At 42.8% G+C, this 16,697-nt stretch overlaps 1 protein-coding gene across 1 annotated transcript in view; it reads left to right on the top strand.

Annotated features, from left to right (window-relative positions):
* Window positions 1-545: 545 nt before the first annotated feature.
* Window positions 546-16,697, top strand: part of TTC39B (tetratricopeptide repeat domain 39B) — a 75,697-nt gene continuing 59,545 nt past the window's right edge. The window contains exon 1 of the mRNA XM_033085414.2: window positions 546-685. Coding sequence (XP_032941305.1) covers window positions 635-685 — 51 coding nt within the window. The 5' untranslated portion in view covers window positions 546-634. The remainder of the gene's footprint in view (window positions 686-16,697) is intronic.

Below are 16,697 nucleotides of genomic sequence, written 5' to 3'. Positions count from 1 at the left end.
TCGGCGGGGGCTGCTGGCGCCCGGCACAGACCGCCAGTCCGCCGCCGCTGGGTCAGGTGTGCTGAACCGGCCCGTGCTACCACGCAGGTAAACCGGGCATCGGAAGGACACCCCGGGAACGACTGCGAGAAGCTCTGCGGCACCTCGGTCAGTGAAGCCGGTCACGGTGGCGCGAAGCCGCAGCGTGGCTGGAGGCGGGGCTGTAGGACGAAGGAAGGACGGGGAGTTTGGGACGACGCTCCCCTTGCTCCGACCTGTCCAAGCGCACCCTCCGACCGCCCCGGGCCCGGCGGCCCCGGGCCATGCCCTGCCGGCCCGGCCGAGCGGCAGCGCGGGCGCTGTGGCGGGGACCGCGGCCCACGGCCAGCGGGGCGCGACCGGCGGGGGCGGGTCCTGCCATGCAAACGAGGGGGCGCGGCCGCCGGAGCCGCGGGGCGGCCGGGGCGGGAGGAGGCGGCGAGCGCGGCCCCGGACAGACCGGGCAGGAGCCGCGGGGCCGGGCCAGACCGGGCCGGATCGAGCGGGGGCGGCCGGGAGGGGCGGGGGGCGGCACCGGCACTGGCACTGGGTTGTGAGCAGTGGACGGGGCGCGGCGGCCGTAGAGATCTCTGGCGGCGGGCAGCGGAGAGGGAACATGGCGAGCGTAGGAAACGGCACGGAGGAGAGCGGCGGCGGCGGCGAGGAGGTAAAGGGAGGGCGACTGCCGAGGGGCTCCGGCCGTGCGGGCAGCGAGCGGCCGTCCCCGCCGGCGCGGCGGCGGCGGGGTGATGCGGGCAGGGGCTCCGCTGCACCGGCTGTCCCGGTCGCCCACCTGCTCCGCGGCGGGGGCTGCTGGGCGGGCGGCCGGACAGGATAGGGGCAGGCCTGACCCCCGGTCTAAGGGAGAGTCCCTCGCCTGGAGTTGGGGAGAGTTGTCCCGGCAGCATGGCCGCAATTGGCTGCTTCCCGCATCCCTCTCGTTTGCTTTTTTTCTTTCTAAATTATTATTTCATTTTTTGTTTATTTATTTTATTTTTTCTTTAACCCCAGCTCCCGCGCTGCTCCGTGCGAGCGTGTCGTGCTGTGCTGCACCGCCGCTCCGGTGCGCGTCTCTCGCTGTCGGGTGTCCGAGAGGGCCCCGTGTACGTGGGGTATTCCTTCCGCGGGTGCTTTCTCTGTCCGGGAAATGCAGTCGGTCAGAGCTGTAGTTGGTGCAACATGCATCAAAGATGTTTATAATTTCGCCGTTGTTTTATTAAAGGTCCTTCACACAGCCCAGACAGAAATCCCTTCAAACGATCGCTTGAACTTGAAGATTTTCCTTGTTACACGGTCAGTCTAGGAGAACACGGTAGCAGGATTCCTTGACAACACCTCTCGGAAACTGGTGATTGTGAAGTATTGTCCTAGATGTGCTTTTGAGAACGGCACTCCTAAACTGAGGCAGTTTTACCTGGAGCGTGCTTTTAAACACAGATTGCAGTCCTGGCATATGCGTCTGGGAATATAGGCTTGATTTTTGACTGCACAGTCTAGAATGAACGATTTTAGTGTTGTATGCATCCAGCAACTTCTTAATGAAGATTGGCGAGGCAAATCTGCCCAAATTTTGCTGAAGACGATTTATGAATGAATATGTAATAGATTAGGTTTTATTCAGTGCCTGGTGTTTGAGGTGTGGCAGTGTTTTGTACGATGGGGCAAGTGACTAATGTCTACGTAGGACTTGTTATGCCGTGTAGCTCAGTGGAACTGGCTTGTTCTTGTTCTTGGTTAGAGAATGGGAATGTATGTTAGCCTGCATTTCAGAGCGTGCTGTGAAAGTTTCTGCTTCCTAAGGTTATATGTGGCAGCAGTGAAGAGGATGTGAAATGCTTGAATTTCATTGTGTACCAGGGTGAATCACTGCAAAATGATAAAGCCATCTCTGTGCAGCTGAGGTTTTTTTTCCAGAGTAGGGAGATAAAAGTTATTAACTAGCTCTTACAGCTCTCAATAAGCAAATAGTTGGAATTCACAGTTGTTAAAACAGGTATTCAGCAACTTTGTCGTAGCCCAGCTGTTCAGTCTGAGCAGTAGGAAAAAATATACTTAATTGAGTTTGGTGTTAAATGTTACTGCTTTTTAGAGGAAAAGAATCTGCCATGCAAAAAAAAAAAATTGGAAGATAAGCATAAAAGCCCATGAAAGAGACATTATTTGAGAAATACTTCGCAAAAAATGTAAAGTTTTCTCTGTATAAGGTCTTTGCATGTGCTTGATTTGCTTAGTGCTTGATTCTCTGGAGTCTGAAACAGACCTGTAGGGGTAATACAGAAAGTACTTCAGTTTTTCCTGGTCAGATTCCAGAGTTCAGGAGGAGGGGGCAGATGACTGTCTTGGGGATGGTCACTGCTTTTGTAACAGAAGTTGTCTGGACCACTTTAGACTACAGGATTCAGTATGTTGTCTTTACTAATAAGCTTGTGATTTCATGCACATAGTAATTGCTTTTAAATGTTGTAGGGCTTTTTTTTTGTGTTTGCAGTGGCTGTGATGCTGAGAAACAGTGGTAGCAGAATACCTCTATATAAGCCTTTTTATTATGAGCTACATACATGTAAATAGTAGTGTTTGCATAGAATATGGCAGATGGGAGCTCTGCTTCCTGATTTAAGTGTACATGCTTAATACTATATGAACATAGCTTTTAGCATAGAATTTTGCTTTGCAGGAACTTGTGAATACTTTACCCCTGAAGCTTTGAAGAGGAGTATGTTAAGCTAAACCTTGAAGTTGTCTCCTACTTTAAAGTACGTAGACCAGCAAGAATCCTTCTCCTAAAGTCCAAGGATAAGGTATCAGGTAGCTGTCCCCTGCTGTAGTCTGTCCCTCAATAAAATTTATATTTTTCCTGATGCTTCTTGCAGCTCAAGGAAGTGCCAGATACCATGGGATTTCTGTTTGTTTGTTTGGTCGTGTTTGTTTGTTTGGGTTTTTTTGGGGGGTTTTGTGGTTTTTTTTTTTTTTTTTTTTGCTAATTTATATCTCAGTGTTCTGCAGCTGTGGCTTTCCGGTGGGAACAGTGAGAAAATGATATGAATTGTAAATAAATATTTGGAAATTTTTTTTTATAACCCAACTAGCACAAGTGTATTAGTCCATTGGTGTTTTTTATTTATGGGAAAAGACACTCACTGAAAGGAACCAGAGACCTAAGACTAAGGGGCTGTTGAAATATGTTTGTAGTCATTCTCTACTAGAAAGCAGTTTACTGATTAATGTGTGATCAAAGCGTTAAGCTGTGGTGTGGCCAGTTGTGAACTCAAGCATGATATACCATCAACACTTTAACTGCTATATGACACTCAATTCACCCCTAAAAGAATTCATAATGGTATTCCTTCAGAATGGGTTGGAAATATAGGACAGATATACTTCATGTTAAGGGCAGAATAGCATTTCTAGCCACTGGAGAGTCTTGAAGCAAAACTTTAACTCTTCTCCCCATCCCCATCTCTTTTCCATCCCTCCCCCCACCACTGTCTAAAGATTACTTAAAATAGCGGGCCAGATCTGCTTCCCATTAAGTTCACTCTTTGCTGCCCTGGTTTTTCAAAGTCTTAAAGCCAGCTTAATTGGTTACTTGGGGATTCCCTCTCAATTAAAAAAAATTAACCCGCAAACCCAACCGATGTCCTTGTGCATCTGGGGGTTGTGGCTAGGCAGAAGGGTTTATGATCAGGAAGCATCTAGATGCTAAAATAATTCCTTGCTTGGCCAAAGGGAGCCAGACTAAGGATTATTTACAGATCTGAAGGTGATTTGGTAGCCTTGCTGTGGTAAACTTTAAGGCTTTGTCCTGACTTTGGCTGGGATAGAGTTAATTGGTGCAGTGCTGTGTTTTAGATTTAGTATGGGAATCCTTTAAATAACTGTGATTTCTAGTTGTTGCTAAGTAGTGCTTACCCTAAACCAAGAACTTTCTCACTGTCTCATGCACTACCAGCCACCAGGTGCACAAGAAGCTGTAAGGGAGCATAGCCAGGACAGGTGGCCTGAACTGGCTGAAGTTGTATTCCATACCCTTGAACATCATGCCCAGTATTTGCCTGGGGACAGTCTGGGTGTCTGCAGGCGGTGAGAAATAGTACATCACTTCTTTCTCTTGGGTTTTACTCCTCTCTCTTTCCCCATTTCTATGCTGTTGTTATTATTATTACTTTATTTCAATTATTAAACTCTCTTTATCTTGGCCCATGGATTTTACCTTTTCTGCCCAATCTTACTCCTGTCTCACTGGCAAGAGGGGAGAGCAAATGAGTGGCTGTGTGATATTTGGTTGCTGACTACTGTTAAACCAGTCTTTTTATCGTGCCCAGTAGGAGGTATGATGAGTTCAGGTAATAACAAATCTGACTAGTGCATGTTAGAGCAAATTTTTGAAAGCATTCATTGTGTTAGTGACATGTGAAGAAAACAGAGATGCTTCTCACCATTGTAAGCAGAAAATTTGTGCATTCAAAGCCCAGCTGGAGTTGATGTCCAGGACTGTCAGATCAATTAAAAAAAAATGTTCTTTTTTCTTGGATATGTCAGTAGCAAAAGGCAGTGCAGAAATTACGTTGGCCCATTACAGGATGAGGATGATCACTTCAGAAATACGGACATAGACCATGCAGAGATGTTGAATGCTTTCTTTGCCGCTCTTGTCAACACTGAAAATGGGCTAAGTGTGTCCCAGCACCCTAAGCTGAAGGACCATGGCTGTGAGAATGAAAAACTGACTGGATCCCCAGGAGTCTGTGGGGCCTGATGGGATTCAGCCAGGAGTACTCAAAAGAGTTGGCTGATGTCATTCATCACAAGATCTTTTTCAATGATTTTTGGATGGTCTTGGGAATCTGGAGGGGTCCCAGTCCATGGCAATCTGGCTAACATTTTTTCAAGTGAAGGGACTGCAAAGGTCATCCTGGAAACTACAGGCCTCTCAGTCTCACTTTAGTGACCAGTAAAAGTGTGGAGAGGATTATTCTGGGAATTACAGAAAAACACCCAAAGCACAATGCAGGTATCAGTCAAAGCCAGTATGGCTTCATGAAGGGAAAGTCCTACTCAGTACCTTCAGAGGAAGAGAAGGTCTTTAAATATGTCAAGAAAGTGACAGGTGTTGCAGCTGAAACAACCCTCACTGGCATCGGTCACTCGTATAAAGAAGAAGAAATGGACACAGAATTCAGCTCATAGTAAAGCAGGGTGAGGCAGGGCTGTTGCAAGAGCAGGAGGAAAAGACAGAAAAGAGACAACAATTCAATAGTTAACCCTGAGTGAACTGTGAGTATTTGAAGAGGCTTCAGGCATGGTCCAGGTGAGTGCATTGTTACCTGCCTGCTCTGGTGCTGCAGTAAGGGGACTAGTAACCTGGAATTTTAGGGTAGGGAAGCATCTGCGATTTCTTGCTGCAGAAGGAGGCATTAACAAGGCAGTTAGGAAAAGGGTACAAGTCATCAGCCTCTGGAGATGACTTCTGTAAAGCGTGAAGGAGAAACATCCCTTAAAGGGAGAAGTTATATGCCACCCAGGCAAGTAGGCCACTGTGTCCAGTACCTGAGGGGATCAGCCATGCTTGAGATGATTTATTGTGACCCAAACAATGTGCAGTTACCCAGAGGTCCAGTTGAAATCCAGTGCACATAACCCATGGTGGTGGGTAATACGACTGGAGTGCACCATGCACCATTATTGTGTGCCAGTTTATTGGTGGGAATGAGACAAAGCTGGGTAGCTGGGGGGACAAAGAGGTTGTGGTGGTGGGCAAAGTGGCTTGGCAGCACTGGCAGTCCTGAGGCCCTGTGGACTTTGCTGTGGAAAAACTGCTTGAAAAATGGGAAAAACTGTTCCAGAAGTTCCAGCAACAACAACAGCAAAAAGATAAATCCTACTCCCAATTTCTATGGCCCAGTATCTCTGCTATTAATAGTAAGTGTTCTGCTCAAGAGACAGTATGTGGAGGGTAGATACAGTGGATTGCTCTGTGTTTTTATCTGAGGGATCACAGAGTGGGCATGAGAAAGTGGGATAGAAAACCTGCCTTCAACCCTGAGCTGTAGGAAAACAATCCCAAATTTTTTTTTACCAGGAAAGCTGTTCCTGCGATCTCCAGTGGGCAGTTCATCGGAGTGGAAAGTCTTATCTTAGTCCTAATTTTTTGGGAAGAAATTCTGATCTTGTTTTCTTTATATAAAGTAAGTGGACAGTGCAGTGACCAGGAGTGGAGGGCACTACTCCAGCCAGGTGGAGTAGAGGGGCAGCCATGTTTATTGGAGTTGGTAGATCCAATGGCCTAGCCTGTCAGACCCATGGGTGTATAAGGCTTTAGCAGACGCCAGTGCACAGTCAAGCTATAAAGAGTTAGAACCCATTTGTATTTTTGGAGTGACAAGGGCATCCAAGTAGTTGACTGTGTTGGAGGCTGAAATGAGCTTGACTGGGCATGAGTGACAAAAGCACCTTACTGTAATGGCCCCAGAGGCCGCACGCACCCTTGGCACAGGCTACCCCAGGCGAGTGCATTTCAAGGACCCCAAAAGGTACCCGTGGGCTTTTGGTGTGTCTGCCTAGCACCAGCACAAGACACCATGATTCTCACCCAGAAGCTTTCTGGTCAACTCCGGAGCCGAGGAGTGATCAGCAGAAACCGCTTACTCTCTGATAGCACCGTACAAGCATTAAGTCTAAGGGAGAGTGGAGTCTGACAGTGGACACTTGCAGCCTCACCGAAGTCACGCCAGCTCCAAGTACTGCTGTACTGGACATGGTGGGACTTCAATAACAGCTGGAGTCAAAGGCAATCAAGTGGTGCCACAGCTGATACTGTTAATGATTTTTCTCAATCACTTTGGCAGCAGAATGTGTAGGCCACAGTTTGTTTTCACTTGGAGGTGTCAGGTACACCTGGAGCTGACTGCCCCAGGGTTGAAACACAGCCCTGCCGGAGGGATGGGGTGGGGGATGTGAGGTGTGGTGGGGTGAGAGAGCATCTGTGTGGTATTTAGTTACCAGCTTAGTTGTGGGTACAAGGCATGACAGGCTTGTATTAAGGACAGCCTGGCCAATTCAGCTAATCTGTGCCTCATCGCTAAACTAAGCTATTAAGGAAAATTTAGGTAATGAAGGTCTTATGATGCATGTTGTACTCTCTTGAACTGCCCAAGCAGGGATAAACACTATATAGGCTGGCTTTACCAGCCTGGACAGTTTATCTTCAGAGCTAATTTCAAATGAAACCAGCATAGTCTTTAATTCAAAAGCCGGTTAGTACTTGGTTTAAGTGCTCAAGAGTTTCATCTACTGCTGCAGCAGCTGCTACACTTACGATGAAAAAAATTGCTAGTGGTATGCTTCTTTACATCTGTAGGTTAATATAATAATGCACTTTAGAATAAATTATAGAATGTGCAGCGCTGGCTGTTTTCTCTCTCATGTTTATGCTGAGGATTCTTCATCAATCTTAGTGGTGAGAGATGCTGGTAACTACATTTCTGAAGAGACTTTGAGAAACTGGAAGTAAGCAACAGTGGTGCCTTTTTCACCTTAAAACCTAGAATGTGTTGCAAATATGGAGCTGGGAAGCAGTAATGGGGTGTTTCCTCTCTTGAAAAACAATTTTTTTTTTTTAAACATCCTCATCTGACTTGCACGGTTTTGTTTCTTTGAGAACTTTGCTCAACTGAAGAATGTAAAATTTGTACTCCTCTTGTCTGCTTTTTCTGAAGTTTTGTGCTTTGGCACATGGCTCATCTGTTTTTCCTCGTTCTGTGTTGATCTTTCCTACTGTCAGAGCACATGTGCGTCTAAGATAAGGACCATTCTATTTCAGCAGCACAAATGGAAAACTGAAAATTACTAGCAATTTCTTTTTTGTTAAATAAAATTAGGTTGCTGTCTCTCCTTCCAAGATTCTGAATTTCTTAAGTTCAAATAAAACTTTGCTTTATTATAGGTGTACCTCTTGAGGTGTTTCCCTGTGACTACTATTCAGAATAAGGATGTGTACTCCTGTTTTATGCTACTATGTTGTTCTGAGATGGCTTACTTTTATTTTTTGCATTTTTCCATTTCTTACTTGCTTCCTGGACTCATTCATTTGCGTTCCTTGGTTGACCGTGACCAAATTTGTAAGTTGAGTAGCTAAAAAAACCAAGTCTTTATTAATTTACTGAAGGGAAAAAGGAGTATGCATATGCAGTATTCCAATTAAATTTTCTTATTTAATAGTCACTATTATTAGCCTGTGAACTGTTTCTCCTCAGAGTAAGAGATAAAAGGTGCAGAAGATATGAGCCACTATAGAAAGCACTATGTGCCTTATAGGGAGGCACAGCTGACATAAACTGGGAAAGTTATGTACCTATGAAGTGAATTTTAAAAGGGAAGTAAATTTAGCTTTTAATTCTCTTTCTGAGGTTTGGTTTGGTTTTTGTTTGTTTGTTTGGGTTTTTTGCTTGTTTTGTTCCTTGGAGGAGAGGTGTGAGGTGGTGATACTTAAATACTTACTTGTGTATGAATGGAAAACAGTATAACCGAAAGGAAGAGTTAGTTTTTTTCTTAAGGTTCTGGATATTCTTTGTATATTGAACTGATATTCTGGTGTGGGAAGCAGTATCCGATATCTTTTACTGTAGCTTTTTCTTGGAGCGGTGGAACAATATTACAACTGTAAATTGTACAATTGCTTTCGTAAGGGTAGCTAAAGGCTTGCCAGCTGTTGTAGAATCACGGAATGTTAAGCGGTTGAATGGACATGAAAGATCATCTGGACCCAACCCCTGCCTCCCCCTCCAGGCAAGGACACCTTCCCCTAGACCAGGTAGCACAAGGCCTTGTGAATAACACCAGGGTTGAGCCATCCACAATTCCAGAAAGACAGTTCTGTTTCTTCCACAACCTATATGGAAAGACAATTCTTTCTCATACATAAGCTTAAAAGGGCATGGCTTGCTTCTTGTAGTTCTGTCAATCTATGTTAGGGTTATGACTTTGTGGAAACACGTTTGGTTTTACTAATGTTTGTTCTTCTTTTGTTGACCTACTGGCATTGGTGCCAATTCTTGGAAAAACCTCTAAACCTGATGAGCTTTTCGAAACTGCTAGAAGTTGATACTTTGGCTTGAATAAAGGTTCTTGCTGGGCCCCTCTCTTGGCAAAGAGGTTGTGTGTTGAAAGAGAAAAGGAACTTAGTTGCTTCTTGTCAGACCATGCATTACTTAACAGCATGGACCAGGATGACTCAACATAGGAGTAGGTGATAGGCATGCTTGATCTTATGCCTCTTGTCTTAAGCGAATCTCCTGTAACTTGCCTAACCCTAGGGACATATTTGAAACGTTCCTTGCTATTGCAGCTACTAGGGCTTTCTTCTCCTGTGTGACACCAGCACAGGAGGTGGAGATAAGATCACAGTTGTTGGTGATAGTCTGTCAGGAATGCAGCCTAGCACACCATGCCCATCTGATGGGCAGTAATTTTAACAAATGATGTTTATTCTGGACTGATAGAAACAGTATTGGGTTAGAGAGAACAGAAATGATGGATCACTGCCCTTATTTTGAAAAGGGAGAAAAAATGTGCAGCTAAAGACTTGAGAAACGGTCTGAGAGTTGGAAACGTACTGCTATTGATATGTATTCTGATTAGAGCCTGGACATGGCCAAGACCTGTGTGCCACAGTTGGTCAAGTATCCACTTAAATAGTCAGAAATGTGAGAACTATGAATTTCTGCTACTTTTCTAAGCCTTCTCAGGTTAAAAAAAAAGATTTCTGCTAAGTCAACAGTAAGTAAATATGACAGAGATGTGGACTTATGCCCAAACACCAAGTGCTAATGGTAAAGTATTATCAAGCAAGTAAGGACTTGCTTGTCATCTTATTCTGGAGTGAGGAAGTGATGCAGTTGCCACATACTAAGTACTAACTAATATAACACTAAGGCAAGCTATCTTAGTGGCAATGCCATTTTTTTGTTGTGATGCAGTGAATTTATCATGTTTTAATTCCAGTTCTCTTATGCGTTCGCTTTGCAGTAGAGTGGTATATAAATTTTTACATTGGGTATGCAGCATTCCTTTGATTTCTTGTCATCCCCAGAAGTCAACCTCACACACACCCTTGCTCTCCAGAAATCCTCTTACTGGAGGGTGTACGAGGACAGTCTGTCATCTAAACAGAGAGGAGGTTTGTGGAAAACCTGTTTCTGAAAATAAGCATGTGTCTGGCAACTCTTGGCAGTGCTGGTTTTTCTGAAAAGTGTGGTGTTAGGTAGGTGAGTAGGAATACTTATTTGTAGCCAGTAGTAGGCTAGAGGAAAGGAAAAATATTCCTATTAGCTTTAGTTGAGTGAAGTGGGAGTATAGTGATGATAGAGTATATCACACTGGCTTTTATTTTCACCAGGAAACAATGGACTAAGATGAAAACGTTTTATCTGGATTCTCTCCCTTAAGACTGTTGTTACCAAATCCAGTGGGGCAGCTAGTTAAACTTAATGACTTCATGGCTGTGTCATTTTGGTTTTTGTTTTCAGTTTTGGGTTTGGTTTTGTTGTTGTTGTATTTTTGCTTTTTTCATGGTTTTTTTGTTTGTTTTTGTTTTTGGGGGTTTTTGTTTCTTTGTTTTCAGTTTTGTTTGTTTGTTTCCCCTTCTCTGCAAACTTACTAAGTTTCCAGAGCTGGAAAATACTTAATATTTTTCTTTTTTTTATATTTTCCCTTTAGTATGTATAGTAATTTATAGTTTAATGGCTATTCTAAGGTCCTGTGGCAAAATATGAACTTGCCATTGGAAATATGGTGTAGAAGTGGAATTTTGTAAATCCATCTCTTTTGAGGTGAGGGTTATGGTTTAAGCCCAGCTGACAGCTCATGCAGCCACTCGCTCACTCCCCCACCAGTGGGATTGAGGAAAGGTTTAGAGGGGTGAAAATTAGAGAACTCGTGGGTTGAGATAGTTTAATAGGGAAAGCAAAAGCTGCACACGCAAGTCAAGCAAAACAAGGAACTAGTTCACTGCTTCCCATGGGCAGACAGGTGTTCAGCCATCTCTGGGAGAGGAGAGCTCCATCACATGTGACAGTGACTTGGGAAGACAAACACCACCACTCCATAGATTCCCCTGCTTTCTTCTTCTTCCTCCCCTTTACATGCAAAGCATGGTCTGGAATATCCCTCTGGTCAGCTTGGGTCACCTGCCCCTGCTATGTCCCCTCCCAACCTCCCATGCACTCCCAACTTTCTCCCCAGACTGGAATACAAAAGCCAGAAAATGCCTCTTAGCAATAATCAAAATATCTCTGTATTATCAACTCTGGTGTTCAGCACAAATCCAGTACATAGCCCTGTGCCAGCCACTGTGAAGAAAATTGATTCTACCCCAGCCAAAACCAGCAGAGTGAGACGTCTTGCACAGATGTTTTAGCTTAGCTGGCTAGAAGGGGCTGAAGAAACAAGCAAAAATTGAAGTATTTCACATTTTTGACAATTTGGGGAAACAGTAATTTGTTACAAAAACAAGTTAAAGTAATGACTTTGAGAAAATTCATATGTAATATAGGATGTGAAACGTGTTTTTTGACTTTTTTGATAAACTGTAGCATAACTGAATACTTCATGAAGTACAGACTTTTTGGCTCTTCCCAGTAAGAAAAATACTTTGAAAACTAATTCTCCTAACTGCTTAAGGGAGAACAGTGGTGTTTGAACTAATAAATATTATATTATTGTTAATAGATGATAAAGATGTAATCTTATAATATTAATTATTATGTTCCTTATCAAGAGAAGTGTGAAAAGCTTAGGAGACAAAACAGTCTGCCTAAATTTAAGTGTGTAGTTTGGACCAGAGGAAGAGCTTTAAGGTAAGACTTGGTAGTTTAAGCATATTGGTGAAAAATATCTAAATCTGTGTCTTGTCCAGTTGGAGAATCTTAGCAGGAAAAATGTGTGCAGCTCTGGGAAATCCAGTTAAATATACCTGCCTGTATAGTCCTACTTGACACCACTGAGGCAGCTGGCTCTGTTAAGGTGTGGTGTTCCAAGCTTAAACAAAGTTTTGTTAAAACCTTGGCAAAGAGACCTTCAGTAGCTCAGTGTCTGTTTTTTAATGTCACTTGGATTAAACTGTGACATATGGTTATAACTCTGGAAAATATGGGGTAGCTCCTGATCCTTCACTTCTAGAAGATGGCATACTTTGAAGCTTTGCCGAAGTGCTGTATCTTCTACTAAATGTGAACTATGTAATTTCAAGTTTTGCAGGGTTGAAGGGATGACCAAAGTTGTATAGTTAAGCTTCAGAGTGAACATATTTCTCAGCAAGTGACACCAAAGGAGTTTTAAAATTCAAGAAAAAAAATGAAATTATAGTAGGCTGTTTAAAAGTCCATTTTACTTATTTGAATGGTGGGATTTTTAGCTGCTGAGTTAATGAAGTTATGTTTGGAGTGAAAGTGCAAAGTAAATGCATATTTTCCTGGCTTTGTTCTTTATTGTGAACTAGAAACAGAAGCAGAGGGTCATGTTAGTGTCACAAATCAGGTCTCATGTAGGAGAGTCTGCCTGGAAATAGTGCTCTCTATTTATTCTGTCCTGCAGTTCAGAGTTCTGCTGTGAAATACTCCTCCTAACTGCTTTCTCAGTTGGTGGTTGTTGTGAATTGGTACACCGGAGCACTGAAAAAGTGCGTGTAATTTTAAATAGTAATGTGTATGAGTGAGGAGGAGGATGCTCAGGTCTAAGAAAAAGTAGGCAAGAAGTAACTGGATAGGGCTGTACAGCTCTGCATTCATGGTGCCATACATTGGGGATTTCATGCTGAATCAGCCAGGATTAGAGGAATAGTAAAGAAAACATGATGGGGACAAAGACTAGAGATTACGTGGCTTATGTGTTCTCTCTGAATAGTTGAGTTGCAGCATGTAGTTGCTGGTCCTGTGTTAGCCAAGTTTCTCTACAAAAAGCAGCTTGTCTTGGCCAATGTGATTTTTACAGTTGTCTTGAATTCCTGTCAGTGTTTCTGTGTGTGTGTGTTCTTCTGGTGGAGTAGAGAAAGGAAGTCCCCTGACATCACTGAAAGAGCTGACATCCAGTGTGTCTAATGTTAGGCTTGGTTTCTTTTTATTTTTTAAACCCACATAACATGTTGCTTTGTGTTTGATGTTTGTGGAAGTCCTCTGGTGTTAAGAGGACAGGTAGAGTGCAAGAAGGGGAAGCTGAGGTTACTTCTCGTGATGGGAATCAAGGGTATAGGGCTTGCTTTTGCAGTTGTCTCTGAAACATGTTCCTCTCATCCTTGACTGAAAGTTTTGTGTCTGATCCCTCTTCTTTGTTTTAGGTCTGGTCTTTGCTGTAGATGAGATAAAGCAGATTTATGCTGGGAAGGTAAACTCTGTTTCAGTTTTGTGGTTTGTTCATATCATAGCGCTTGGTCTCTTCAGTTTATGTATATGAGGTCTGGTAGTACTGACCTTAGATTTTAATAGGTGTGGAATTTGGCCCTAAGTGGTTTCTTTCTAACATTAAAAAATACTTACCCTTTGGTAAATGTGTGGTCTGAAGACGTAATTAAAAAAATACGTGTGAAATTTCAAAAACTTTTGTAACAGCATCCAGAAGTTGATAAAAAACTTTCTAGTATATAAAGAGTGTGGTCTAAAGTGAAAATTTATAAGGATACCAGCAATGGGTAAAGATCAACCGTGACATTAGTAGTTTCCTGGCAGCCTGAAAGAAATTGTCTGTATGATACTTGGCTTTCCATAATTTAAAAGAAGTTCTCTATACCTCATGGAACACGTTAGGCTTTTTTCTGTTCTGTGTCTCTAGGTGCTGGCGGAAGGAAGAAGCATGCAAGAGGAGGTTCGCTGCTTTATATTGAACCATCATGTGGTCGGGCAGGATTTCCTCTGGCAGTGTGTGAGTCACGAGAGCCAGAGACGCTTGCTGCAGTGTGGGCTTGCTGTAGAGGAACCAGTGCTCTGAGTGCCCATGAGTACTCAGAAGCAGGAGGAGGAGGGAGTGTGTGTGTGAACAGTTGCCTAAAGGCACTGACATATTGAGAACTTAGATTTGTGGTAAAGTGACCCTTTGGGTAGAAGGAATGACAAATCTGGTAGCAAGTGTGCATTAATCCTGTCCTTGTTATTGCATGCCAGCTAGAATTTTCAAAGGCTATAAATTCCCCATGACGTCAGTAAGCGGTATTGAGGAGTGTACATGCTGGGTGGTGAAACTACAGCTGTCTGTCAATGTCCGTCAAATGTTACAACTTCCGACTGGGAAGCACATGCTGCTTTCAGTGCACCAGTGTAGTCTGTTTGGCATCTCTCTTCTGGATCCTGCAGCTGTCCTGCAATGCCTGAAGAAATACTGTGCTTTGCTTGGGGATGGATTGGATGAAGAATTGGCATTGGAGGGGTTGTGACAGAAGAAGGAAAGCTGTAGACTTTCATGGATGCTTGACACATTACTAAAATTTAGGGGGGCGTTAACAGGCTAACTATTGCTTTATGCAATAGTTATGTTAATGTTGTTGCTTGTAGGGTTTTTCTGTTTTATTTTCTTGGTAAGAATTACTGGAACTTCGAATGAGAATGTGTTCTTTTTGTGTTTGCTTGTAAGTAGCCCAGGAAAAAACTATCTGACTGGTTAAGTGGAGGTCTGATTCTGCTTAGTATAACTTAATGTGACATTTGGTCTGAATGTGACACTGTATTTCTATGTTAGATGTTAGTCTGGCATTTTTTTTTTTCTGGTGGAAAGAATTAACTCTCTTAGAATGCATATATAAATCAGTTAATAATTAATTAATTTTATACTAGTAATGAAGTTAAATTGCCACAACGTTGAGATAAGGCTTTTCTGTTAATGAAAATATATAAAATGTTTTCCAGAAGAGATGGAAGACAATATTGCACAGAGAGAACAAGCTGTGCTCTGGACAAAAGTCACTGCTTTAATCTTCTATTATAGCCGCTTTTAACTCTAGGTAATGTTGACTTCTAAAGATCTCTTCTATTACTGCAGTTAGTATTGCTAATGAATCAGAAAATACAGAGACTTTGAAGTTCTGAAGAACAACTTCATCAAAAATAAGATTGTTGGAATTACTGTTACTGCAGCAAGATCTACTTTTAAAAGAAATGACCCAGTTAAGAAAAATAACTTAAATTGCTTTTCACTATAAAACAGAACCTCGTGGTGCTAAATATGCAGCAACTGCTGTCACATTCTTTTCAAATGAGTGACCAGCTGTATAGTCAAGAGGGTATTTAACCTGAGGAAGATAGGAGAAGGTTAAAACCTAAGACATTAATTTTGATGCCCCTTTCATCTTTTTTTATTAGTTATAGGTAAAGTTGGACTTTATTAGTTATAGGGAAATTGTTTTTAATATGTGGTAAACCTGTTCTATTCCCCAGCTTGGGGTCATCTCTGGAAATTATTAATATCACCAGTGGCAAGATAATGTATCCTTAATGAGACTTACTTAGGATTGTTGATTACACTGTAGTTGATAAGCATTCTGGAACACTCTCAAAATGTTTTTCTGGGGAAGCTGTAATTTGATTTTGTCTGGGTAGTCTATATTAAGTGCATGGTGAACCATAATTAGGGTTTTTCCAGGTAGCTTTAGACATCTGTTGGAAGCAGTAAGTATCAAGCATCTGTTTATGAAATTTCTTAGTGAAGTCCAGGACAACACAATGTGCTCTTGCTCTTATCTATCTGTATTTTGCTTTAGTGGGAAGTAGACTCCATAGTGTCTGTTTCTTATGTTGATTCAAGACTACCTCTTAAGTGTAATTGTAGTTTGACTTTCACTGTGTCTTCGTGTTTGATCTATCCTGATATGTGTGAGTTGCATGTAGCTAAAAGCTGTCGTGTTCTGCCTCATCAGTCACATCACAAGCACTGAAGTATGGGAATGAAGGTGGGAAGGTTAGATGAGACTGCTAAATAGACCTGCCCTTGTAAGACGGGAAGCATGATATTCCACCTCCAAGAAGAACTCTGTTTTCTGGTGTTTATTAAATGGATATTCCAAGCATGTTTTTCTTTCCTCTTCCCATAACTTTTATTTTATTTGGCACATTGTGTTGACTAAAGTGAGGGCAAAAATTATCTTTTTACTTCTTATTCAGTGATACCCTATCTCTTGAAGGAATAACATTTTGTTATCAGCAAACTGTCTCTAGTGATCCTTTGATTACAGTGAGCTGAAGTTTCTGTGAATGTTACTCAGTCACGGAAATTTGAACTTGATGAGAGAGAGCTGGTTCTGAGCTAGAACAGATAAGTCACTGCCTGGGAAATACTAGCCTTGCCAGCTTGGAAAAGACCAAGCTTTTTGGTTTGAGTTGCAGTGTGGCTACTGACTTTCAAGTTGCTCATACTTTGACTGCCTACAAAGCGTGTTAAGAGAGTAAACACTTGTTCTGTTTCTGCTGCTCTGCCTTCAGTTAATGTCTGCAAGTACAGTAATTTCACGACCATAAGGTGCACCGGACTATAAGACGCACTTTTTTTGCCGCGAAGATCCGTGTCGCACGCAACAAAGTAACGAATTAGTAACGGAAACCTGCGATCGTGGAGTTTACTGGTGGGTGCACAATTTGGAAACATTTTTCACAGATTGGCGTCGGCTTTCAAAGGCGGCCCCAGGCGCCCTCCCCGTGCAGTGGGCC

The sequence above is a fragment of the Catharus ustulatus genome, chromosome Z, assembly GCF_009819885.2.
Source record: "Catharus ustulatus isolate bCatUst1 chromosome Z, bCatUst1.pri.v2, whole genome shotgun sequence".
Taxonomy (NCBI): Eukaryota; Metazoa; Chordata; class Aves; order Passeriformes; family Turdidae; genus Catharus; species Catharus ustulatus.
This window is presented reverse-complemented; position numbering and strand designations above follow the sequence as displayed.